This window comes from Nyctibius grandis, chromosome 1, assembly GCF_013368605.1.
Source record: "Nyctibius grandis isolate bNycGra1 chromosome 1, bNycGra1.pri, whole genome shotgun sequence".
Lineage (NCBI taxonomy): Eukaryota > Metazoa > Chordata > Aves > Nyctibiiformes > Nyctibiidae > Nyctibius > Nyctibius grandis.
Genome location: NC_090658.1, coordinates 33,488,500 through 33,515,218, shown reverse-complemented (window position 1 = coordinate 33,515,218; position 26,719 = coordinate 33,488,500). Strand labels below are relative to the sequence as shown.

Here is a 26,719-nt window from a genome sequence, read left to right as displayed (position 1 = left end):
CCCCAAGGGAAAGGGAAAGGGAAAAGGGAGAGAGACTTATGGGTTGAAAAGTTAAAACAGTTTTAATAAACTATAATAATGAAAAAAAAGAGTATAATAGTAATAATAGAAATAATCAAATATATACAAATATACACAAAACCAAGATTGAGAGCTTGGAAATCCTCCTCAGGCAGAGTTGCTCCCCCCAGCATGGACAGAGGGGAAAATGCAGTAGCTCCCCCCAGCACGGGCAGAGGGGAAAATGCAGTAGCTCTCCCCAGCACAGACAGAGGGGAAAATGCAGTAGCTCCCCCCAGCACGGGCAGAGGACAAAATGCAATAGCTCCCCCTGCCATCACACCTGCAGGCTTTTAACTGGAAAATTGGCAAAGCTGGTACCAATCAGTGGGAGACAGGAGGGCCCCTCCCTCCTGGGCCCCACCTCCAGGAGGCAGTGGGTTAGTGATAAATAGGAAAGTGAGAATGACGTGTGTGGGATGGAATACCTCGTTGGTCAATCTTGGGTCACCTGCCCTGTCTGCTCCCCCCTGCAGCTGTGACCCCCCTTCGGCTCTTCACTGCAGTGAGGAATTTAGCAGTGACCTTGGTTTCTCTAAGACTAATTGGCCTGGTTTGGGCCAAACCAGGACAGATATATATTTCCTTCTACATCATTTAATGCAGAGAATGTGTTCTCACTGGGAGAACAAAACTTGAAATTCACATAAGAAACCAATTCATTCTTTTCTAATTCCATATAATGAATTTCGGCTTTTTTCTCATCTCACATAATTATAAATTTGTTGATGTTGAACCCATTATTCCTTGTGTAGGTCAGCATACTTGGGAAGAAATATTAGCCATTTTGTACGGTTTATCATCAAGTTCCTGTAATTGTGTCTTGATGTTTTTTTCCCTTGATATTTTTCCTTCTATAGCAAGTGGTTACTTTGAGAAACAATATAGTAGGCTTAATGATGTGAGAGACTCCTTTTAAAAATATGTATTTTTTTCTTGGAGTCACTCTTGTAGTGGTTTAAAGGATGAATTTGGTGTCAAGGAGGCAAAAATGCTTGCACAATTCAGCTGATATACCATTATTACATCTTGGAATCGTGATACCTAAAAGACCACGTTGTAGCAGACAGAAGAGGAGATAAGGAGTTTTTCCAAATTGTTCATTTTACTTGGTTTATGTTTTCCATGCTGCAATGCTAACAGTTATAGACTCAGTTGTTTATCCTGGCATAAGAGGTTATGTTGAGTCAGGGCCCTGAAATTATATATTTATTTATGTATAATCGAAAGGTCTTCTCTTCCCCACCCCACCATGGGAACAACATGGAATATTTTTAGTTTCTTCCTCCCTCTCCCCTTCTCTCTTCAACAAGAAAGGTTAGCTGTTGCTGAGAAAATGTACTCCCAGCTCTTTTGTTCAGACCGCTGAAGACATAAACTCCATAAACTTGCTATGAGATTTGCTATAAATATTCTGAGTATGTAGAATCTGGGTGTCCATCTTGCAGTTCTGCATTTTCAGGTGTGCTACTAGTGCTCCAGTTGAAGTAAGCACTCAATACTTTGCAAAAATCAGGCCCCAAATAGTCCTGAGTTTATACAGTAATAGTTGGAAAAATGTCATAATCATGCCTAATGCTGTGTTTTGCATTTGGCTTGCAATCTGTGGGAGTCTGGGAGATCTCAGTGGGAGCAGATTTGACCCTATTGTGGAAAAAAAAGAAGGGGGGAAAAAGAAAAAGAGAAAAAAAAAAAAAGAAAAAATTCATCCTACTAAGATGGTGTAATTTGCTGTACTTAAGAACAAAAATAATGATGAGCAATCTAATTCTGCTGTATGGGAAGTACATGTAAATGCTGATTGTGTGATTTAGTCACTGCCACCAGATTATGTTCTGTCGTTGTCTGTCCTCTTGCAAAAGTTCTGGGTCTCCACAATCCACATATGAGTCAGTCCTGCTGATGGTATGCAATAATAATATTATATACTGTGTACAATCTGGTTCTTACCTTACAGGTTAGTCTCAGGGGGATAAACAAGAGCAAAGAATATGTAAATGACTAGCATATTTCTGTGGTACATGAGAAGCAGGTCTGGCACAGGCCAGGGCTCACTCTTCCCTTTGTTCTGAATTTCACCGAATGCTCACCACCCTTTCAAAAGTCAGCGAATACTGAGCAAGAAGAGTTGCTGAATTCCCTGTCTTTTCAGTGAAAAGTTTAGAAACAGGCACAATAAAGAATTGTTGCCAGGATCTAGTGACAGCCATGAAGAGAAAGAAAGAAATTTTCTTCTACTGTTCTGGAGAATTGTTTCATTTTCTTTCAGTCAGATGTGACGATTTCAGCTACACACCTGAAATGAGGTGAAAATCACATTGTCTTCCATGATATTCAGTCATCTGTTGAAAGGCACCTGGCATCCCAAACATTTTGCAGGTGTAATATGTGAAAGAAATGAAGGCTGGGAGAAAAGAAACAGTTTTACCTGAGTTTATGGGAAGGGGAGAGATAGACAAAGCAACAGTATGATACACTCAAATATTGGGTTAGCAACTTAAAAGCCATAGGTCTCTCAGTCTGAATTTATTCCTTTGATCACCTGCCCAACAGCTCCTAACTTTACTGTTTTTTCAGTAGTGACTGGGGCTAAAGGAGTGAGACAAAATACATGGCTGCTCTCACCATCTAACTGTCATCCCTCTTAGTACAGGGGCAGAAGTGAACTGGAGCAAGCAGCGGTGTCACTGGAAAAACAGGCAGTGGACATGTTGTCCACATTGACCACAGCATTGGGACAGGAAAGAGAAATGTTTTGGTGTTTGTCATTGACAAATTCTGTGTGTGCTCCCAGAGGGACTTGCCCTAAGTAGCTGCGCTGGCTCTAGGTAGGTGTATCTTAGGTAGTTCCTTGTGTCTTTGAGCGCAGTTAGTGACATTTCATTCCCATCATCAAGTAGCATGCAGGGTGATTGCTATGAATGGTAGGTGACTTCATTTTATTTAGAAAAGGGTGTAAGTGGTTGCTTGCTGGAGATAAACAGAGTAGGACAAAAAGATGACCTTTCAGTGCAGGCATGTGGCAGACAGGAGGCTCAGTTTCGTGGGCTGGGCTCTTTTGTGGCTTTTCATGTTGCCTAAAGAATGCCAGGAGAAGGAGGAAAGGAAGTGAGGAAGTAGATGGTCCAAATGACATAAATACTAGCCGGGGAGGGATATATCTGAAAACAGTGCTGTTGGAAAGGGCACAAGGTAAGCTGAATGGGTGAGGAAAAAGTCCCTTTCTGTATCCACAGCATGTTGGCTGTAAGCTGAACAGAGTTAATGCTAGAATGGAAATGTACAAACAATACTTTTACATAACACAGAGTAAAAAGGAGTAGGGACAATGCAGAGCTTGGATATTAATGAAACAATAGTGTATGTCCTGCCGCTGCTGCTTAGGATTTGTTGGGATAGTGACAGATTGTTGCTTCACCTGCAATTGGAATCACTGCAGAACCTTGACCCTGACCTCAAGCTTGCTGCAGGTTTGTGGGGACAGAGCTGTGGTTCAGGAGTACAATCTAAGTCCACAGCCACACACCTGGAGAGCAGGCTGTGTCCACGAGAAACGTTTTGTCTTCTCCTGAAGACCCACTGAGTAGAATGATCATGGCTGACCTCCTGACTGGTAGGACCCTCCATAGCAGACATTTCCCTTCACCTCCAAAAGGAGTATACACAATGGACTGAGGGAAGGGTACACTCCCGAGACTTTTTTATTGTAAGTGCAGGGAATTCATGAATTGCCTTATTTGGCAGCTCATTATTTAGATTATACACTTACCAAATGCAAAATATCAGTTAATTGATTTGGGGCTTATGAAAAGCAGAGCATATAAGAGGTTTTAAACATGAGTATGGACTTCAGCTAATAGGACAGAATGATCTTTAGGCAGCAACAGAGTGAGGAGAACATAGCCAACAAGAGACCAACTTCCATGACAAAAGTAAAACGTTCAGCGGAGAAACAATGCGTAATACCGGTAGACTTCAACGGTAGACTTCAATTTGGCAAGTAAGCTTTGTCCTGAGGGCTGAAGGTGGTGGATAATTCATTGTGGCCTCAGCTGTACATTTAAATAGTTCTGTAAATATAGGGACAAGTTGTCCTGTTGGTCACTGCACTATACCCATGAATCAATGCCTGGTGATGGTGGGATCCTCATCCTACAGCAGGGCTAAATATGTTTGAAGAGGGACAAGCACATTGTACCATCTGTAAATGATAAGAGGAGGCTGATTCTCCCAGTGCTGACAGCAAGTTTACGTCTGTCTGTATTGAGGGAAATGATAAAAAGCCAACAGAAGAGGAAAGGGAAGAGATGTTCTTAAAACTAAAGGTCTACTATGTAACCCTGCTATAATTTAAAGCTCCTTAAAATGGGATTCTCTCTATCACTAATCTATAGTAAGTTTTGTGCCAGGCATGGTTATTGTAAAACTTAATCATAGTTTAAACACTACAGTTATACAGCTCATTAGAATCAGTGGTTGAGACTTCTGAGATTTCAGAAAAAAAATAATTCTTATCTTCAACTCATAACACTGCACCAACAACCTTCCCGCCTGCCAGGTATAGTATTCCAGTCCATTTTCAGTGAGACACTATATATCTGTGTGTGTGTATGCAATGGATCTGGCATGTTTTCTGGAAGATAAGAAATAAAAGCATAGCCTTCATCTCCATTAGATTGATACCAATTAGAAGTAATTCATTTGAAGTGGTTTTGAGTGTTAGATGAGGTTGGAAATGACACCTCATGTGTATACAATGTACAGCTTCTAGAGTTGCTATGTCTATGGGTACTTGGGAAACAAAAAAGGTGATGGATAGAATAAGCAGTTCGAAACAAAGCATGTATTTTAGTTTATTGGAAAGTTTTTCAGCCTGTGGGAGGGTCCATTTTAATTTCTAAAGGCTGGTGTATTTCAGTAGCATTGAAGCTTCTCTCAGTATTATGAAAAGATTTCTAAGAAGGAGTCCTCATCATTCATAAATGTATCCCTTTTTCACTTTTATACTTTTAGAATTTATTATATTTTGTGGCAGTGAGTTCCACAGTTTGGCAGTATAAGGCATTTTGTGATATAAATAATAATATGAAGCCTTTGATTCTTCCTTTGAAAGGCTGGTTAGTAACCAGCATGAGAGGTCATTATTAGGTCCATCAAGTTACTGGCAGCAGGACAGAGATCAGGCTAATGAAGAAAAAAAAAAAAAAACCAAAACCAAAAAAAAAGGGAAAAAAAACCAAACACTATGGTCTGTTAGGTAAAATATTCCTGTGTCATAATCCAGTGAACTGGAAGCATGTATGGGTATACCTGACATTTATGAGAGGCAATTAGAACTCCTTACTTGCATGCTACAGCTAGTAATTAATGAATATTCCCTTTCAATAAGTTATACAGTAGACTGGTTTTGTGGCAGAAGGATTATCATCTGCACATCAATAGCTTAATTCCAGGGAGAGAAGTAATGTTTGTTTTTCTCACTCTGGATAAATTGTGCTTAAAAGGCTTGGATATAGCTTCCTCCCCCAGACCCTGATAGTATTTGTATAAATGCTAGTCATGGAGTCTGAGAAATGGAGCAGTGACCACATCTGTCTAGTGAATGGCTCAGTCTTATGGTCTGTCCTGTTTCAAAATTAGTATCTCTTGGGACATGGTTGGCTTTTTGGAGGAGTAAACTGTCTGAAAAGCTTAGATGTATTTTAGCTCCACTTCTGAATTAGTATTTCCTCCCACAGCAGATCAAACACAGTTTGTCTTTCAATGAAAGTGCTTTTTATTTATGCAACTTTGGCTGCTCTGAACTGAGACATAGCCAATAGGATGGACAGTGTGTTATTAGACAGGTAAATGTTTCTCTGAAAGCTGAACTTCTCCTTAAAGTGAAGAAAAGTCAGTAAGTCAGTCATGGAAAAAGGGAGAATGATTATTTGGATGAGAGTGCAGTACAACTTCAGCGTGGATTGATTCTTGGCTGTGCTACAGATTTCCTGTGTAACTGCGAACTGTGTAATTGCATGCATCCCATTTTCCCTGTTTCTGCTGATCTCACTGAAAGAGAGACTGAAAAACCTAATACATGAATTTCTTTAAGGATCTTACTGTAGAGTGCCAGGTGTTACAAGATTGTATTGTATTCAGTATTTATAGCAGATGTTGTGATGAGTCTTTTTTAAGAGCATCTGAAGGGAGAAGAGTAGCACTTGTGGGAAATGAAGCACAAGCGATAACCATCTTCCACCCTCCAAGCAAACAAAAATCTACCTGGTTTATAGTGGCCAGAATATTCATGTGGAGAGCAAGGGTCATGCACCTCACTTTGAAATAGAACATGGACACGAGACTGAATCCTGCACATCTCAGATGAATGTTTTACCAGCTAAGCTGTTGTTCTGAAGAGTGTAGCAGGTCTTCATCCAGAAGCAGAGAATCTTTATCCGGCAAAGCTTTCATCTCAATTGATATAAGTCAAGTTAAAAGTTACTGGCATTAAAAAAAAAAATCACTGAAAAATTCCCACTTATTTGTAATCAGGATCCCAATTCCCATTGCCTTTTAATGGGAGAATAGCTACAGGGACTTACTATGACAAATAACATATTTCACTTCTTCTTAAAAGGTATTAGTTTCTTGTAATGACTTGAACTCATGATTTATATTTTCTGAACTGTATGTGCTGATGCTGACCCTTCACACCAGGTAAAATAACCTGTCTTTCAGCTCTGTGAGGTACTAGAAAGATGCATGCAGGCTGTTGTGAAGAGGAACCACACTAACCTTAAAGTGGCTTTTGCAAGCAAATGCAATTCTTTGTGACCGAAGTGTATGCTTGAGCATGCAGTGTCCGGACATGATACTGTGAACAAGCTGGAACAGGAATTTATGTTACAGTAGCCTCATCTCATATTCTTCATCTGTGTTTGCACCCTGTTTTTATTGATATAGAGAGGAGCCCAATGAATGGTATCATGGTTCCTTGCCCAAGAAAGATTTTAAACCCACATTTTGCAACATCAGGTATGTGGCTTGTTCCCATTCTGTTCTGAACAGTGCAAAGCAGTAAGGTCAGGTGTCTGCAGTTCTGAAGGGACGCGTTTGAGAAGGCAGTCATGTTGCCTATGAATAGATGTCGTCCCAATAGTACCCATGCTTGTCGTATGACATCCATAACGTATGGTGTATTTCTTGATGCATCTGTTCAAGGAGGAAGTGTTATTTTCATTTACATGTTAGGCTTCATGAGTCATCAGCCCTGGCAATTTATCACGGGGGTGTGTGTGCAGGTAGTGGCAAAGACCATGTAATGGTTGGACACCCAGGGATGCCAAGCATCTACTGGTCCCAGGGAGTTAGGATTTGTCTACATTGCATAAGAACAACCTGATATAAATGATTGTGGAAATAAGAAAGCACTGGATTCACTGTCAGATCAGTGTTTGTTCCTAACTCTGACAGTGATTTCCTGGATGAGTTTTGTCATGTCTCCCTGCGTCCATCTGCAGGAATGAAGCCTTGTAAAATTGCTGATTTTATAGATGTATTTATTAATGCTTTGACGTGCTCAGATTTTCAGGACATGCTCTAGAGAACTGTACAACGTTGTTTGGGGTCCATTTGGTGCAGAGTAAAATACCAATGTGTCATCACTGGAAACTGAAACTCAGTGCTCACCACAAAAGAGCTTCAATGCAGGCAGTTACTGTTCAGGCCTTCCCTGTGCTGTTTCTTTCAAGACTGAAACCATCCTGAAAGAAGCACCTGCCATATAAACAGCGTCTTTCATTTTCATGGTACACTCAGCCATGAATATCTGGCATTTCCACATGTTTTCTGTAACACTAGTGTTTGGTACTTCTTTGTAAAAAGTCTCTCAACAAAGGCAGTGGTCTATAATTCTTGATTATGTCTGTTATGATGGCAGTCTTTGTGTCACAAGTGCTTATACCACTGATATGGCAGCCACTAAAGGTCTCTGCTCTCTAGAGAACAGCTTGCGCAATGGACCAGGTCTCCCAGGATTTGCAAAAAGACTTTCAGGGTCAACTGAGCTGTGCACACAATACTTTGCTTTATTTTGATTCATTTTGATTGGTTCAGATGGTCCAAATATTTTCAGAACTCCATTAAATCCTATTTGGGATGAAGTCATAAGTTCCACTTTCCACCAAGGCATGGAGCCTGTCCAAATTAGTGTCAAAGCCTATATAATACCTTGGCTATATTGCAGGCTTGTGTAGTATCAAGATCCTGTTTTCATAGCAGTTACATAGTTGTTACTCCAGTGAAGAATGATATGGCCCCTTATAAAGTCCACAAGCTGACGTGTGTTTTTTAATGTAATATTTACACTATTCAAGGAGCTAAAAGAAGGCTTTGCTTTAATAGATTCCTTCAGCTAATGTTTTCCCTTATACAGATGGGTTATTGTTTCCAGCTTTTGATACCTATGTGGCTTTGTATATTAGGGTCTCATTTTTTGGTTTGGCTGTTTTTTTTCATTCTCTGTGTCTCCTGGAGCAAGGGAAGGGTTTGCCATTACCATCAAGTTGCTTTGCAGTTTTCTCTGTGGTTTTATTTGAGGGTCAAAACCCTGAAGACATTAAAAACAAAGCAAACAAAAAACCCCAGCGCCTTGTTGTTTACACACACACACACATACACACACACAACACCCCACACCCTGAATTGCGCTCCATTTTCAACTTATCTTCCCCTCTGTGAGAGGAAACATGGTACAGCAATTTCTTACTATGGGCAGAACTCACATAATTTGGGCAATGAAATGTTTGGGTTTTTTTTCCCCAATGGCTCTGATGCTAAAGGTATGAAGTTGTCTCTCTTTTGAAAATGTTGCCCAGGTGATTGCTATAAATAGCACTGTGCCACCTAATGATTGATTTCATGGGGCTGGATAAAAATCTATGTGTTCATCCCGAGTATAAATAGCTTTCTGGGGCTTCATAATGGAAATAGAGTGCCAGGTTTTAAGTACATAATCACATTTATTCTAGTGAAGTAAAACATTGATGGCCATAAAATTCTGGTCTGAATAGGGAGTGTGGAGGATGACTGAAATTAGATGGACTTTTCTGCTTAATATGCTTCTGGGCCGAAACAACTTCAGAAAGTGGGGATTGCACAGTGGAGTATCTGCTAAAACTTTTTTAACCTCCGCAATGTACAGCTTCAGTCTGGGCTTTAGTTCAGGAAAAAAGCTTACACTTGCTGTGTTCCACTGAAACCAATTTTCTCCTAATTCCAATTAAATACAAAACCGAAACATAAGACTTACAGGCTCAGAGTTCAGACCAATCTGTAGTGGACAGAGAATGGTCAAAAGCAGGATACACCAAGGACCTTATCTCATTTGCCAAGCTAACCACATATACAGTTACACTTTAGGGGATCAGAGTCGTCTTATCCTTGGTTCTGATTGTGAAATTTCTAATGGTTTGGGTTCAGGTAGGAAATTATTCAGAATTCTGTTTTTTTTAGTGTATCTATCCTGATGCTCTTCAGCCTGCATGTCTAAACTAGACATCTAGAAAGGTTAGTTGTGGCATGCCAGCATTTATACTTTTTTTTTTTCTCTAAAGAATTTTAAGGAGAAAAAGTATTGTAGCTTATTTTGAGGTATAAAGGATGGGTCCAGGCAGTCCTTAATTTACGTGTGTTTGTTTCTTTACTTGGAGTTCAGAATGGAGGCAGGAGAAGTATAGGGAACATACATATTCCCTGTTCTGACAATGTTCTTCTCACGTGTACTCTGCAAATAATTATAGCTGTCACTTGCACTTTCATAATTTTCTGCAGAGAAAAATTTCAGAAGGGCATATGAGCACACCTTACACTTCAGACTGGTGGCTCAGCCAGGTTCCCTGCAGAATGACCTTACTTCACTACCTCTGGATTAGCTCCCCACCTCTATTGTTCTCTTTGGGGATGATAAGATTATCTTCTAAAAATAATGCTGTATTTATCTATTGTATGTTTTAATTTATTTTTCCATCAGCAAGGTCATTTTTTGACTTTTGCACGGGAAGTTAAGGTCTACAAAGTGTGAAACCGTTGTCAGGGTTACGATTGCCACTACATATTCTACACAGAAAAGGGGCAGTGAAAGGCGGTCTACCAATAACATGTGGTGTGGCAATTCTAACTGGCTATTGGTAGGGAGTTGCATATTTCTGTAATATGCTGTTTGGCATGGATTTAGGTCCATCAGATTGCTGCTGATTGTGGCCAGGAAAGGGACATAAGGAAAAGTAACAGAACAACTCACTTAATTTGAGAAAGGTCAGCTTGTTCTTCATTGCACTGGCCATTATCATGAGGTCGTGGGTGTGTAGCAACTGTGGATGTAATTGGTTTCTCTTGCCCCTTTGCCCGCCTCCCATACTTTTCATACAGTGGTAGTCTACTATATGATGCTTTGTTTAAATCTTCTGTTCTTAATTGTTCAGTCGAATGCAAGGGCTGAATAAAGAGTGTGATCTGTCTAGGATGTGTCTGTACTGCAGTCCTTTGCTAGATGGTAACAAAGCTGTTTTGTCGTTATTGTGAATGGAGATCCTCCTTTAGTTTAAATGTTGAAAGACCAATGAAACAAAGAGAGAGGAAGGAAAGATCAAGTCTCAGTTGTGATTTTGTTTTTAATTCTAAATATGAGGATTTTGGTTTGTGTAGAATTGTTGACATGTGTTGGTATGTAGCCTGGAACGAACTTGTCAGGTAGCAAGGTATTTTCTGAATGTGGCTCGGCAGGGAGCATATAGAGCTATTTCTCATCTCTAAACAAAAAAGTTCTGGAATAGCTGAGGTACTCTGATAGACTTACACATTTAATATTGTTCTGTATATCTTCCAGACTAATTTTTTGAGTATGAGTAAGCATTCATGCACATACAACATTCGTGAGACCCATACAGTCTTCATAGATCTTTGGACATCCTTGGGATGAGTCAAGTGCCTCAATCTCTTATTTTACACTAGGAGTCTTAATATGACTTACTTGTAGTTTATAATGGGAGATTAGGATCCTAGAAACCAATCCTCGTTTTGCCAGTGACTGTTACACCTATCTAGAAATAAATAGACCCATTAGAATGAAATCTCATTCCATTGAGCAGCCAAGGAAGAAGAAAGAATTGGTTCCTGAGTAGAGGCAGGTCTTTTAGAAGTTCAGCTTGGTTGAGCTTGGTCTAGTAAAGATGATTTCAGGTGGATTATTTGGGAGATAGGGATAGAAGGATTAATACTGCTCCGTCTCTAATTGAGGGGATGCTGTTCTATTCCTTTGGATGTTCTGAGGTTATGCTTAACTTTTTAGAATAAATTGAATATTTCAGTTGGAAGGGACCTACAGTGATCATCTAGTCCAACTGCCTGACCACTTCAGGGCTGATAAAAAGTTAGAGCATGTTATTAAGGGCATTGTCCAAATGCGTCTTAAACACTGACAGGCTTGGGGCATCGACCACCTCTCTAGGAAGCCTGTTACAGTGTTTGACCACCCTCTCGGTAAAGAAATGCTTCCTAATGTCCTGTCTAAACCTCTTTTTGGTTAATCACATCAAAATTAGACAGTCTTTTCACTTCTTGTCAGGTTCCTTGACTTGATTTTTTTCTTTCCTCCATAGCAGATGTTAAACCTCTTTGTTGGTGAATCCCACCATCGCTCTAGCAAGAGAGGCAAAATAATTTATAACATCTGTCAACATAAAGCTACAAAATGTAAACCTGTTATCTGCAAATGGACTATCCTTCTACTTGGAGACATAGTATGTTTAAGGGACTGAGGTTTGTTGCTTAGATGCCAAAGATAACTGTGTCTGCATCAAACTTTATTATTCTGTGTTTAATAACCTTAGCTGAAGGGTATTCTTTTTATCTGACACACCATGGTGACAGTGCTAACATTACATTTTCAGAAATGTTTGTAATAAATGCCACACATCGATGTGCATTATACAAGAATATGAAGGGAGATACCACAATAAAGAAGAGCGCAGTGAAGAATCCCAGGTGGTTCTACAGTGGCATTTCATCCTGTAAAGGCTTCTTGTGTAACCTTGTTTAACTTTCTTTTTCAGGAACAAGAAGATCCTAATAAGCTTGCTACCAGCTGGCCAGATTACTATATTGACCGCATCAATTCCATGGCAGCAGTAAGTTACCTCTCCTGCAAAGCAGGAAAGATTTCCTACCATAGAGATGTGTTTCTTTAGGAGGAAGTCCCCAAAGGAGAAGAATGTTAGCCCAAGTACATGACTGATTTAAAACAGGACTTCTGAAAGAGGATGAGTATATGTATTAAGAGACTCACTCTAGCAGAATAGATTAGAAAGCACCATAAGCATTTCCAGTTTTTATTTCTACAATACTGAGCACTGAAGGCGATCAAATTAGATTCTGGAATGAATTCCAGAATACTCCAGATTCAGAGCTGAAGTAATGAGATTGATGATTTAAAATTATTTACATGCCAGCTGTGAAGTGTATCCCAAAGTATTGCCCCGATCCTTAGATCTCTGCTCATTGGCACTGGTCCTGAAAAGAAGGAACAAAAATGGCTGTGTGCCTTTTTTGAATTCCTGTACAGTTCAGCTGGCTTTAAAGTGTAGTAGCCCATAATGATCTTGAAGAGATTGTCATGCTCTTGAGTGTTGTTGGAGCACAAAAGTGGTTCAGCTATGACCCCTATTTTGGAAGTTTTGAGGAATGTTAACGTAAAGCTAGCTTTCAGCACATGCACACACTCATACTTGTGTCTTGGCAGGGCTACCCAGTCTGAAACAGTGACAATTGAAAGCATCTTTTTCCAAAACTATACTTTTAACTGCAGTTAGCATTTTTGGAGACCTGTGTTGTTTGAGCCAAGTAGAGGTGAAATAATTTGGTTCTTCAAGAGGAGACTTAAGTGCAGCCCATAAGTGAAGATTGTATGAAATCATGGACAAGAGGGAGCCGAGGCCCCTATTTATCCCTTCAGAATAGAAGAACAAGAGAATATTTGATGAATCAGAAAAGCAACTATTTGAAAACTACGTAAAGTTTTGTTTTGTTGTGTGGTTTCAAATTTATTTCTAACTAATTTACAAAATTACACTAGGGTTATTTTTTTAGTAGAAGAATTAAAGAAAAGGTAGTTGTTTATGTAAGATAATATCCACTTACATAAGAGCAGATAAATAGAGGAACATAAGGCTGTAACATCTTAGACATCAGATATAAGCCAAAAAGATATTTGAGGAAAACTTTCTTAATTGTCCTTGTTCAATAGCTGTATAATATATCTCTTCCTCTGAAGCATCATGTAGAGCTGGTCACCAGCAGAAGCAGAACATCTGCATATAGTGTTCATTGATCTCATTTGTTATGGTGGATCTTATATTTTGAAATTTGATCCTTTTACTGATTTTATAGTCAAATTTTGCCTCTAGTTATTCACGTGCAATGTCTACTTAGCTTTTTTTGGCAGTTGTGTGGAAGTAATGATAGAATTCTCTTCCTAGCATCTTAGGTAGCACACCTTGTTTGTTTACTTATGTTTTTATGTTTGATTTGTAAAGGCTTCTCTGCACCTTTTGTATCATGGTTATGAGCTATAAAATAATTTCATAAAAGTAATGGCTTAATGGGTGCTAAGTATGTCAATACTGATGCATTTCTCATGGTGAAATATGTCTTGCTCAGTAAAAAAAATCAAGATTTACAAGTTATTATAACTCACTGTAAGCGGATAAAAGAAAAGCTGCTTTCTACTGTGAGTCATGGATAACCAAATTGATCACCTTCCGTCATGCCAGATTTTCTTGGGGCAGAATAATGGAACAGAAAGAATATGGGCTTGTTTTGAGAAAAGAGATTGAGCTTTTGTGACTGGCATGGTACTGTGCTTTGATTTCCTGACTGAACAAATTTGCTGTACAAGGGCCATTAAGGAAAAAAAATAAGTATGAAACCTTGCAATGTCACTGAGCCAAATGCTTCTGGTAGGATTTGATCCAAGGCCTCTTGAATCTACTGGAAGTTTTTCCATTGATTTCAGTGACTTTGGGATTAGTCTTTAAATGATCTTGATGTAAACCTGGAGTGGATATGTACACGCCACTATTGTAAATCTGGAGCAGTTCCATGGAATGAGACTATATTTTGGCCTATGTTTCTAATTTTAAACACGTTTTAAGAGCACCAATAAACACCAGCCCCAGTAATGTTGTTTGCATGCCTCAGCACTGAATGATTGATAACCTTTTATTTGGCTTCGAGCCTCATGATCTACTTTCATGCTTGAAGTGTTAAAGAAGGCACACTGGGGTTAAAACCCCTGCTTCTGATTTACCACTTAGTTGCTTCACTTTTAGGCAGGTGAACCTTAGTTGACTTGATTTCACAGGAATTGTATCAGCGGAAAACTGGAGTAATACAGCTGAGAACCAGCTCCAACACACTTTAAAAGACATGTTCTATTCATTATTATATAGACCTCTGAGATTCTTAACTTCCAAATGGTTATTTTGAGTCCCTTATAATTTCAGTTCTAAATTTAGTGGTGGAGGTTTTTTATTTTTTTTTCTTCCAAACTGCATCCAAGTGGGGTTGGCTCAGAAGTGATGAAAGAAAAACATGTTTCGTGTTGCTTCCTGACACTCTCTAGTCTATTTCAGTTTGCGTCTCTTGGGCATTATCAGGTATTGCAATATTTTAATTAGAAATACTGCAAGAAGTATTAGAGTTGAAATGGTAGCAATAATCACAGAAGTGTTAGTTTAAAATGCCTTAAGTCTTGTTTTTTTTTAATAAAGTCTAATCTTTGCTTCTCCTGTGAATTAACTGCATAAGAATCTTTTTACATGCGGCTTTCACATCTTTTTCTATATCCTTTTGTTTAATTATGAAGTTCTTTTTTATATATTAGCTAGGCAAAAAAGTTCTCCCTACCCACTGATAAAATGAAAATGGCACCTTTATCCTGCTGATATCATTAAGTATCTTTCTGTGGATTTCAGCAGGCCAAGGCCTCTGTGCTCAAGAATCATTTTCTCAGAAGACTCGCTGCAATGTTACCCATCGTATCTGCCCCTCATAGATTATACTTGAGAGCAATGTGGTGATTCCTGACATGTTTGACATTCCCTACTTGTAACCTTAGACCACTATGTTAGGAAGCACTTTAAGTCACAGATTCCTGATCCAGTTCAAAAAGCCACCCATTTTAGGCACAGTTCTGTTCCCACAATTGTTTCTGTTGTGTCGCTTTTTAGATTTTAATAGTTTTTAAGCCAGATTCTCACAAGAGCATATGACAGTAAAACTGGATCTCTTTGCTAGTCTGTAGTGTGCAATTCCTGTGGAGGGACTGTCCCATCCTTCAGGTAGCCTGACTGAAAGGATCCTGGAAGGATCCAAGTAGGTCATTGGTAAAGAGTCTTCTAGACCAATCCTTAAAGGAAAGGGGCGGCTGCTAACGATGTCTAATTTAGAAAGAGGAGCCTACAAATTTGCCCAGTCCTCTGATGTCTACATGCTATAAATAATACTGGTGATTGTGGACAGGTTGCATGCTCACGATTAGAGACTTGTTCCATTATGAAGGTCATTGTCATCTTCTGCTGATTCATCAACATACAAAACTTCCTTTCTTAAAAATACAAAAGCTGCTGTGTTAATATCACATGTAAAGAAACCTCCCTGTGCTCCTCCTGCCCTCCTCACCCTGTGATACTGTCTGTTTGGCAGCACAAATAAACACAGCCCTCACTTTACTGGGGAGGAAAACTTCTGACAGCACTGTGTTGCTTTTATGAGCTTGGCTGTGTATGCATCTCTCAGGTGAACAGTAGTTGCAGATCCAGCTTTTCTGGAGAAATGGTTCGGTCGAGAGTATGAGACAGGGGTCAAGATTAATAAATATAGCTGTAACCAAACCATTTTCCTTGGCTCAGAAAGCATTTGTTCAGGGCGGAGCAGATTCACAGGATGGTAAAAATATGTATCTTTCAGCAGAATTTAGCAGGTGGATGATAACTCTCTCCTCCATCTGGGTTAGGTGACATCTATGGTACTTTAAAGTTATTTGCTTAGAAGTTCAGGTTCTTTAAATTACATCTATTCATAGTTTATGATCCATAGTTTACTCTCTTAGTTCAGCCTTAATGTCATTAGAGATATGGTGGACCTTGAATTGCAACTGACTTGTTTTCTTTGAAGAAATGTTTTAAAGTAGTATTGTCCAGGTATGTCACAGGAGGCATGCAACACTATTTTTTTATCAAATTTTTATTTTAATTTTACTTGTATTTGTTTATGAACTGGAAGTGATTTCAATAATGATAACACTTTATTAGTTATGATTTTAGACAAGATGTAAAGACAGAGCTTGGACTATAATGAGAAATCAGAACATCCAGTTTGCTTTTTCACTATTTATTTTATTTGCTTCTTTCTTTCTTAATTTGATTTGTGTGAAACTGTTAAGTAAAACTAGGTCCATCATACAGTGTATTGGTGATGCTAGTTCATGCCCTTTATTTTCTTTTTTCTTTTTTCTCTTTCTCACACATACTGTCATTACGGTCCTGTATTTTCGTTCCCAGCCGTTTAGGGGAATGATTAGCCATTAGGACAAGGTGTGGCAATTAATCTGTGCTTTTAATAAAACTAAAATATTTCATTTTAAAAGGAGCCAAGTTTTCAGAAGTAATTGCTTGGGATACCTGAAGTTTTACACATAAAATTCCACGTGAATTATTGTTTTCACAAATCTGTGAAATTTTTCGAATTGGCAAATCAAGTAACTAGGTGCTATACTTTTCCGGGTGATGCACTTAATCTGGAAAACTTCAAATATGCAAAATGTGCTTGTGAAAAAGAGCCTTGTGTATATCACTTTTTAGGGACTAGGTAAGGACCTGGACCTATTTTGCTTCTTCCTCCTAGAATGTTTTGTTAACTGATAGTAACTAGCTGCATCCTCAGCACAGAAAACGTTAGTCCTCGAGTGCAGTTTGTAGTTTAGGAAACCAATTCATCAGTCAGCTACATTAATGAATTCCAGCTTCAAACAGTGACAGTTCCCGCCCCTCTGTCTCCCAGGGACAGTTATGTTTTCTATAACTCTTGCTGAGAAAGCTATTTCATAATGCAAATGCGTGACCAGTCTGTCTTTAGAGAGGGCATGAGGATTTCAGTTCCTGGCCATGCATGGGAGTGAGAAATGAAGAGCTCTTGGCTGCCTGCAGCTTTAGAAAAGGGGTTTTCTATAATCACCTTCTGTTGTAAAGGCAGGATTATTTGTATTTGTTTCATTTGGAAATGGGCCTTTTTCACTCTGAACAAAATACTGTTGAGCACCTTCCTACCATCCATTTTCTTTCCCCCCACAACGGCTCAGAGGAGAAATTAAGCCATTGGAGGAATGGGAGCCTTTCAAAGGAGCATTTGTGGGCCAAAGGAAAGATGACCAGATGGGCTGTCACCCAAGAAAATACAAATCAAACCCCAAATCACACCCCAGGACTCTGCCATTGAGATTCCATAATGCCTGTTCAGGATTTCTGTTTATTTTTCAAAGAGGGGGATCATATATGGCTTGGCTTAAGCATTTCAATTTATGTTTCTGGCTGTCGGGGGATGCTGGCAAAAGATGAAACATCATCAGCTCATTTTCCATCAGTAGCGCTCTGTCATTCCATTAGGGCAGGAAATAGCTTGCTCTGTTACTGACTGAATTTGACTTTAGCGTGGATCAGAGGGAGGACCCCTAGAGTTAAACACATCTCCCTATGCCAGCTGGTCAGCATAAGACAGCAATGGCATGTAGCCAAATGACCACCCCCAGGATCCGACATGTGTTGGCACCACATGGTTTGCAAAAACAAGCAACATGGGAGTGCTTCCAAGGCAAGTGAGGTGTTGGGGGGCAGGGGGGAGAGTTAAAGGAAGTTCCAGTGGGAGGAAGGTTTTCTCTGGTGCTTGCTAAATAGTAAAATAAAGATTTAAATATTTTGCTGTAATAGGCCACAATTGTAGCTACTCAGATTCCATCCCAGAGAGGTATAATATCAGATCCCTGATAGATGATACTAGTTTAATTGGGTTATTCATTCGAGAAGGGGTTCAGAGCTGCTTTCCAGATACCACTGAGTGATATCCCCCAGAAGTCCTGCCAATAAGAGAGGCATTTATTCTCTCTATTTTACAACTGAAGCAACTGAGAAGGCATAGCTATAGGCTAAGAATTCCCAACATTGAGTCTTGAGTTTTTAAAAAGTCACGCATTGAAGTTGTGAGCCTGAATGGTATATGTGATGGGCACTGCAGAGTCTTGCTTCACGTCACAAGGTTGCAGTGGTGCTGAGTGCTGGAGCCCTGATTTCCTGATATACCACTTTTTTTAATGGCATTGTCTGACTTTGAAGAACCTTATTTTTTGCATGTATTCCACTCATCATGTCTCACCATAATTTGTAGTGATCTACAGCATCTTTAGTTCCAAGCTTTAGTTATGTCAAGCTGCATACCAGGGGAAAATCCAGTCTCCATGTGCTTCAGTTCACTTGTTAAAACACAGGGACAGGGATTTTATGATGCTCCAGCTTTTTGCAGTAAATGTTCCTAATTAGCAAGGGCAAAGTGGATAGGGAAAATCAGTATCTTAAAACAGGTGATATACTTGGTGTGAGAAAGAAAAGTCAAACTTGTACATACACAAACTGTAATTCAGGGTACTTGCAGGCTGCTTAGTCACTTGAAGAAAAAGCTTTTATGCTTTGAAACCTGACACACGAGTCTGGAGTTTTTTTCTTCTCCCCCCCCCCCGCCCCCCCGCCTCCCCAAATCCCTCCAGCCATGTCAGTCTAATAAAAGATATTACCTCTCCCTGCAAACTTTGTCTCCCATATTCATAGATCACCACAGCAGATCACTGTTCCGAATTAGGTACAGTGTTCTGAGGGCATACTGGCAAGTATGATTTTTGGGGGGTAATCTGAGAACCCTAGTTTAGCCAGTGTGGCAAAGCAGTATGCTGCTGCCAGTCCACATGAGCAGCCTCATCTGGATTCAGTTTTGTAGCTGAGGCACTGCTTTCCTGGTGAGAGGTCGGCAGGCACCTCTGCATGGGTTGATGGGATAGTTGTTCTTCATAATTCCTGGCCTGTCTCTTAGCTTCCAGGCAGCCCAAGCTTTCTTGATTGTCATCTTCTTTTCTGAACAGATGCAGACTCTGTATGCTTTTGATGAAGAAGAAACAGAAATGAAAAATAAAATAGTTGAAGACTTGAAGACAGCTCTGCGGACTCAGCCCATGAGGTAATGTTGTTCGTCTTTCATCACAATTCACTGCCTCCCTTTGGTCAGATGTGACATAGGAAAGAGTGGCAAGAACAGAAACCTCATTGTCTCACCTCATACAAACCTCTCTGATATTTCAGACAATCCACAGAGAGCCCTACAGTCCCGGGTCTGAACCGGCGTTGTTGGGAGGGCACACTAATGCTGAAGCATGTAGCTTCAGGAAAATAAAAGACAAAGTTTTCTGTGAAAAACCTGTGGCAGATATGTGCAAACACAGGTAATGACTATGAAGATCAGATCCTACACTTTATAGTCCCCTGAATGTCCCATGTAATTTGATTCATGTTGGGCAAAATCTCAGCCTCTACCTTGAACTTTGAATTCAAGCTTCCCCTTATCTTTAGTAATGTGAACTGTTTGGTACAAAGCAGCTAATCCATCTGACATCACCTGGTTTGGCATTCTTCCTGTTCTATGTGTAACTGTGGCATAGAGAAGTGTTAAAAGACTTTATTGTGTACTGTGTCTTTGAAGGCAAGATCATCTTTGTTTGTCTGGGAACAAAGCTCTGAACAATAGCAAACTAACTAGCATAGAAATCTTTTCCATTTAACACTTTGAAGAGCGTTGTGCAGAAGCAATAACTATAGTTGATATGATCTCAGGAAACACTTGGTCAAAAATTTTCTGAATGTCTTTGTATTGGGCTCAAAATGAGCCAAATGTGTTTGCATCCACACTATGTCGAAATAATAGTTTCAGAGAGCTTCGGTAATGCCTAATAAAAGAGGGCTTTTTTTTTTGGCGGGGGGGGGGGGGCAGGGAATAACCAAACCAAGCAAATTAAATAAATATGCATTGCAGTTACGTTGACTTGAAGTGAAGATATTTCTGGGACTTCTTGCAGAGCTAAGTGCTGATTGTGCTTCCATGATGTTTAAAAAGTTGACTCCATGCAGCTTCTCACCTCATGGCAACTATGAGGCAGAGCGCATCAGCTTAAACTTCAGTGTTTTACCTCCTGTTGTGACAGGCTGTAAGAGAGCACAAAGCCAGATCCTGATGCTCCTCTGAGGCATAAAGATTCATGAGGCTTTGGTAACTTTAGCATGTGGGTAGGGTGAGTGCTTTTACCAAGGAAGTGGAGAAACACTGGCCTATATTGAGCCTAGCCTAAGCAGATAAGTGATTGTTTGATCCTGTCTGTCACTGTCCTAAAGCAGAGAACACAGTAAAATGCAGCTGGACTTTATATTAAAATGGAAGCTAAGACAACTGCCAAACTCCCAACTCTCACAAGAATTTTAAACCAAAGTCCTATGCTGTTGAGACTTGATGTAGCAACTCTAATACATTAACATGGAGCTGGTTTAATGCTTCCTCTGTGAAAGTGGTAGCTTTCATTGAGCATAGCCACAGCAGCAAAGCTTCTCTGCTATGTCCAGCTGAAACACTTTGGTGGCCACTGTTGGTTGTTCTGCTCTGTCATTTTAAATAGGTCAGCCCAGCCTCCTTGTTGAGAGCAAGGCAATGGAGAAGAGGAAAGAGAAATGTCTTTTGCTCAAAGCCTTCCAAGGTTTTCCTTCTCAGACCTGTATTGCTTCTGCTGGATCCCCCTGACAACAGCATGTTGCTTCATCTGTTTATAATAACCCTAACAAGCTTCAGTACAAGCCTCTATGAGCTGCCCTATAAAGTGTTCTCTTCTAAATCGCTGGCGATGGTTATGGGGCTTTTTTTTTTTTTAAATAGTTAAGCCAAGCCAAATTTTGAGTTAAGTCCTATGTCTCAACTAATTTCCAGCGACTCAATTCGTTAGCTGCCAAATGGGCTTCATACCAATGCCTGATCAACAAGCCAATTTCTTCTTGATGGAAAGGTTGCAGTAGAGAGGCCCTCGGCTCCATCAAATCCTTCTCATAAGCAGTATGATACCCAAGCCTTCAAAATACTAGTCTTTCTAGTTGAATTTGGACGTAAAATCCTGTTTTCCTTGCCACTTCTGTTCATCAGGCCTCTGAAGAAAATAGAGACCTAAATTCACACAGGATGAACTATCTGGAATCCATTTGTGATGGTAGGGTACACAGGGGCTCTGACAGCTTACCAATAGACTCCTCTCCTTGAATTCTCTGATCTAGAGGAATCAAAAGAAGAAAAATGCATGTGTTTGGTTCTGTGTTTTATTTTAGTGTAGAACTCTGTCTCTTCTAGTACAAAATGCAGAGTAGTGGTACTAATCTGTGCCTCTATTCTAACCCACCAGTTCTAATAGCAACAAAAACTGAAGCAGACCTACCCAAACTCAAGTTCCTCTCCTCTTTGGAGAAAAGGTGACAGAAGCATCCCTGGGCAGCTAGTTGGCCCCCTTTGAGCAAGTGCGTTTTGTTCTGGTATTTAGGAGCTGCCCTGAAATAATAAAGCCAGGTTATGTCCCAGCATGCAGGAACAACCCCAGCCTTAGAGAACAAAAAACCCACATCTGCATCTTGTAAGGAAACACATTTTCTTTTAGGCTTGTAAGAACTTCTGACTATAAACAAGTGTGATGACAAACTGTTGGACAGAAGCAGCGAGAGAAGAGCTTTTCTTTTGGTATTTTAGTGCCCAAAAGTGGAGGTTCAGAAGTGCAGCAAAAGTAAAAACTTACAAGGGACTGGAAAAAAAAACCTGCTTTTTGGAACTCCGGAAAAATACCTCCTTTAGTCTGAATCATCACTAACTCCCTTTGCTGTCTGCTTTTCTCCTTTTGTTTAACTCAGATTTACCTCCTTTTATTTTTGTTTGATTTAGCCATGTTGCATTCAAGTGCATACTGGAGGTGATCATGTATGCATCCAGCAAGCAAAACCCATTACGCTGAATTTTTCAGCAGTTCAGTAGTTGTCAGGATTACGTGTGCCCTCTGATTCAAAAACTGATGCTGCAGAGAAGTGTGGCCTTGGCTGTTAAGAGGGTGGGAACATCCTGTTCTCTGCCCACCTACAGCATATGATCTTTCTGTCTTTCCTGAGCTGGATCAAGACTCACAGAGAGCCTGTCCCCCACTACACTTGGAATCCATCAGCGGGTGGTTACCTCTTAGGCTGTGCCGCATCTGTATTTGGATGAAAAGTTTGTTATTAGAGCTAGCTAACTCATTCTGATCAGCACTCTCTAAAACTTGAAAGGCTAAGAGGCGCCCTGCCTTTTAAAGAGTGCTAAACTGGTCAAGTGAGAGTCTGAGGTGAGGTTACACTTTAATTTGCTTGTTTAGCACCTATTAAAACACACCCTGCTTTATTTACACCTGAGTTTTTGAATGTGTTAGCCGGAATGCATTGGCAAATACGCTTAACTTTACACCTTTCAGTCTAGAACAAGACCTTATTTTGCAGCATACAGAACTTATAGGATGGCAGTTAGTTACATACATGTATATTGGGAGGAAGAAGGTACTTTATTTGTATGTTTTGGGATTGCCTTTGCACATACACACCCTGCTTACAGACTTACAGATGCACAAACATGAAGCAGTGTGAGGATTATGGCGCTCAGCCTGACAGCTAAACTCCCAGTTCTTTTTCTCTCCATACAAACATTTACATACATACCTCCCCACATACATGCTCAGAACGAGCAAATTCTCATACTGAGAGTGTCTATTGGCTCAGAAATTGCTATCAACATTTCTTTATCTTCCTCTTGCATAATTTCTGGCTTTTCCAGAGAATAGCAAACTAAGTGTTTTGGGAAAGGAAGGTGAAAATCATAATTTGATTCTTGCTTCTGATGTCAGCTGAAATGGGAAGGTACTTGGTTTTGCTTCCTATTGAGTAATGCAGCTTACTGTTTGCTCTCTGGACTAAGAGTAGTACAGGAAAATCCCGACATTGTTTTAAATCATGTCATTAATCAAGGTCTGTGACACACACCACTTTCCTGCGCATGCCTCCTTTTTGGAATGACCTCATCCAAACAGTCCTAGAAAAATTGCTCTGCCAGTGAATTTAGTAAGGGATTGTACTTAATTGGGACAATGTGACTTTTGTTCATTTACTATTTTTTTCACTTGGTCATCAGAGCAGGCTAAAATATACAAAGGTTGTATTGCCTTGTATGTCTTGTCATAAGACCACGTGTTCCATCCAAAAGTATGTTTAAGGGACCCTTTGTTCAGCTGCTTCTTCAGGCAGTAGGGCTCCGTATCTTCAGAAAGGTATCTATCTTAAGTCTTCCCTCAGTCCTGGAACTGAAAAGAACAGGAAAACGTCAGCTTTCCCCCCCCACCCCCCCCTTTTTTTTTGTAGCCTAAAAGAATGGAGGGAATAGCTAAGGTATAGGATGGATTCATAGAACTGAACTTTGTAGGTGAGAAGGAGGAGAATTTGAACTAGCCCCTCCATAGTAGTGGCAAAGAGCAACTCTGCTCTTTAGGCCCATGGTTAGAGAAATGCTCAGCATCACATTGTTTGGTAACAAGTTGAGCTTGTGCTTATTTTGGTTCCAAATATGTCCTTTTAGCCACGAATGTACTTATTTCAGTCTTCTTTGGCATGCTAGTGGCTAAATGCATTACAAAAACTGAACTAAGTTTTTATCTTACTATAATCAGTTTAAATAACAAACTGCTTTGAGTGACTTACCAAATTTCTGGTGCACAATGTTGATCCCACTCTCTGGCCTGGAGGCGGAGGGGCTTTTGCTCTTATGATTTGTTAGGGTAGACAAGATGATGCATCCAAAGAATGTGCAATCAGACCTGTGTGAAACTTGGCAGGTTGTCTCAGCAGGGTTGAACTAAACTTTGTTTTCATTTTTGGTGCACGCGTGTTCCTGTGTGTGCTTGCCGTTACTCTGATATTCACTTTGAAACTTAGTTTTGAACAAAACCCAAACCTCAGACTGAGACTTTGTTGAAAGCACGAGTTTGCCGTGTTTCTGGTCAAACTGCTGGCCCAAATAAGCTGCAAGTTGGCAAATCTGTCAGCGCAGTGAGCATAACTTTCAGGTGGGCCCTGAAAATTCCTGTGTGGTATGGGGTGTAACCACCAGAAGACCATACATATGTCGAGTCCATATTATCCAGGAGATATATAAGTATGGCTCATGTTTGTCTTGCTGGTGTAGAGACACAAACAGAGACCAGCGAAATTCAGTCTTTTGGTATGATGCTTCCATTACTGGTGCATATTAGGAACAGCATCTCACTTAAGGACAAAAAAGAGAAAGACAGCACGTTAGGAAGCATCCAACAGGGAGGAAGAGGGACTGGGTAAAGGCAAAATGATACAGACTTTTGGTATTCTTAATTTGTTACACAGGTGGCAATTGTTAACAACCTTTTCATTTGTTTGAGGTGTCTTTCTACATTATGCTGTTTAGAGCATGGTCATGGACATACTATTGTTGGTGTACATTTTGGTAGACTGAAAATTCAAATGTCATTCGCATGGTTTTGCATTCAGACATTCTAAAAAAGTACACCTAGCTGAACAACCTGTTAGAGGAGGCAGAAGGTAAACAAAGTGATCTAGACAAATTATTTGCAGCCCTTTTCATATCTTTGAATCTCCATTTTTAATCCTGGAAACTCTAAATGAAACATTACTAGAATGTTTGGTTTGAACTGACATATAATACCATTCATTTCTATTGATTTGTCTAGGAGGCTGTCTGCATGGTCTACTTTGATCCGTCTGTTTTTTTTAACCCTGGTTTTCAACAAAACCTTAAACTTTTCCAAGGACTTTCTCCTATGTTGTTTTGTTTCTCAGTTTCCATATTTTTAACCTGAAGAAAGGCAAATTTTATGGTAGAATACAGTAGAAACAGAACTCTAGTGATGTCAATAGTCAAAATAAACCTGTTCTACTATAGGCTCAGTCTTCAGTGTGTCATTTGGCAACTGATTAATTTTGTGTTTTCTATTTATGATGTTTTTACTGTACATTTTGCTACTGCAGGTTGACAGTGGACCTGTTCCATCTTTAATACACCTCCTCAAGCTAAAAACAATCAAACAAAATAAATGCAGCCAAGGCCATTATAGGAGCTTTGCCTTTTACTGAAGAACATGTAGCTTTTAAACTTTAACTTTATACGTTCCTATATGCATATCATGGGATCAGAGTGTGAAGCCAGTACAGCTGACAAACACAGTGGTAATGAGTTTGCCTCTGTCAGTGTACCCACTCCTGGATATGGAAGCCAATAAGTAGTATTGGCTAGAAGTTTGATCTAAGTCTAAAAATGATTTTCGAGATAATCTGGACTCGTAATTAAAAGTGTGGTGATGAGTCTGTATGAAAATGTATCTTGTGTGTATTAGCATATATGTAAGACGTAGCAATTTGAAAGAATCCATTCAGCCTTGAAAATGCAGCAGCTGTTGGGGTACACCACAGCAGGTGTTTGGTGATAACTGCAACAAAGAACACAGTGACCGAACAGTAGAATAATAAGGTAATAGAATATAATTACCCTGAAACTATGTGACACACCATTATTAGCTGGTTTGTTTTCTTGCTTTTTTGTTTGTTTTGTTTTGTTTTGTTTTTTCTTAAGTACCTGGGAGTTATTCTGTGAACTTTAGGCTAAACACTAGCCAGCTTTTACAGATGCAGGCTTGAATATTATGGTATCTTTTGAGTAAATTGCCTTTTGTCTACTTTTCTTATTTTTCCTACCCTTTTTTTTTTTTCCAGGTTTGTGACCAGGTTTATTGAGCTGGATGGCCTGAGCTGTTTGCTGAACTTCCTGAAGAGCATGGACTATGAGACCTCAGAGAGCCGCATACACACATCCGTTATAGGGTGTATCAAGGCACTGATGAACAACTCCCAAGGACGGGCTCATGTCCTGGCTCATCCAGAGAGTATCAACATCATCTCCCAGAGCTTACGGACTGAGAACATTAAGACCAAGATTGCTGTGCTGGAAATCCTAGGGGCTGTCTGCTTGGTACCAGATGGTCACAAGAAAGTCTTGCAAGCCATGCTTCACTATCAAGTCTACGCTGCAGAAAGAACAAGATTCCAGGTACAAGGAGGATACTTTGCCAGAAATACCCAGTATGATGAATCTCTGCAGGGAGTGATTTTTACAGTGCATGTATTGCAAATTGCTAGGTAGTAAAAAGGCAGTATTTCTCATTTTGTTTTAGGAAGGGCAGTTCCTCAAATAGATTATCAGCATATATTTATTATTTCAAGACCTGATTGCTTGTCATTAATGTTAACTTAAAATCTCCTATATTTTACCTTAAAATGAGGGTTTGCTATGTTAAATGAAAGCTATTAATCTGTTCATACTCTAACCTGATGGCATTTCTGGGGTGGTAATCGTTTGTTCTGCCCTAGAAATCAAAGCTATAGAATTC

The 26,719-nt window shown here is 39.8% G+C and overlaps 1 protein-coding gene across 5 annotated transcripts in view; it reads left to right on the top strand.

The window, feature by feature from the left end:
- The window catches only part of DAAM2 (dishevelled associated activator of morphogenesis 2), a 230,671-nt gene that overhangs the window by 133,177 nt on the left and 70,775 nt on the right, over window positions 1-26,719 (top strand). For all 5 annotated transcript variants that reach the window (XM_068398622.1, XM_068398585.1, XM_068398604.1 and 2 more), the window contains 3 exons: window positions 12,153-12,227; window positions 19,280-19,374; window positions 26,046-26,379. In XM_068398622.1, coding sequence (XP_068254723.1) covers window positions 12,153-12,227; window positions 19,280-19,374; window positions 26,046-26,379 — 504 coding nt within the window. The remainder of the gene's footprint in view (window positions 1-12,152; window positions 12,228-19,279; window positions 19,375-26,045; window positions 26,380-26,719) is intronic.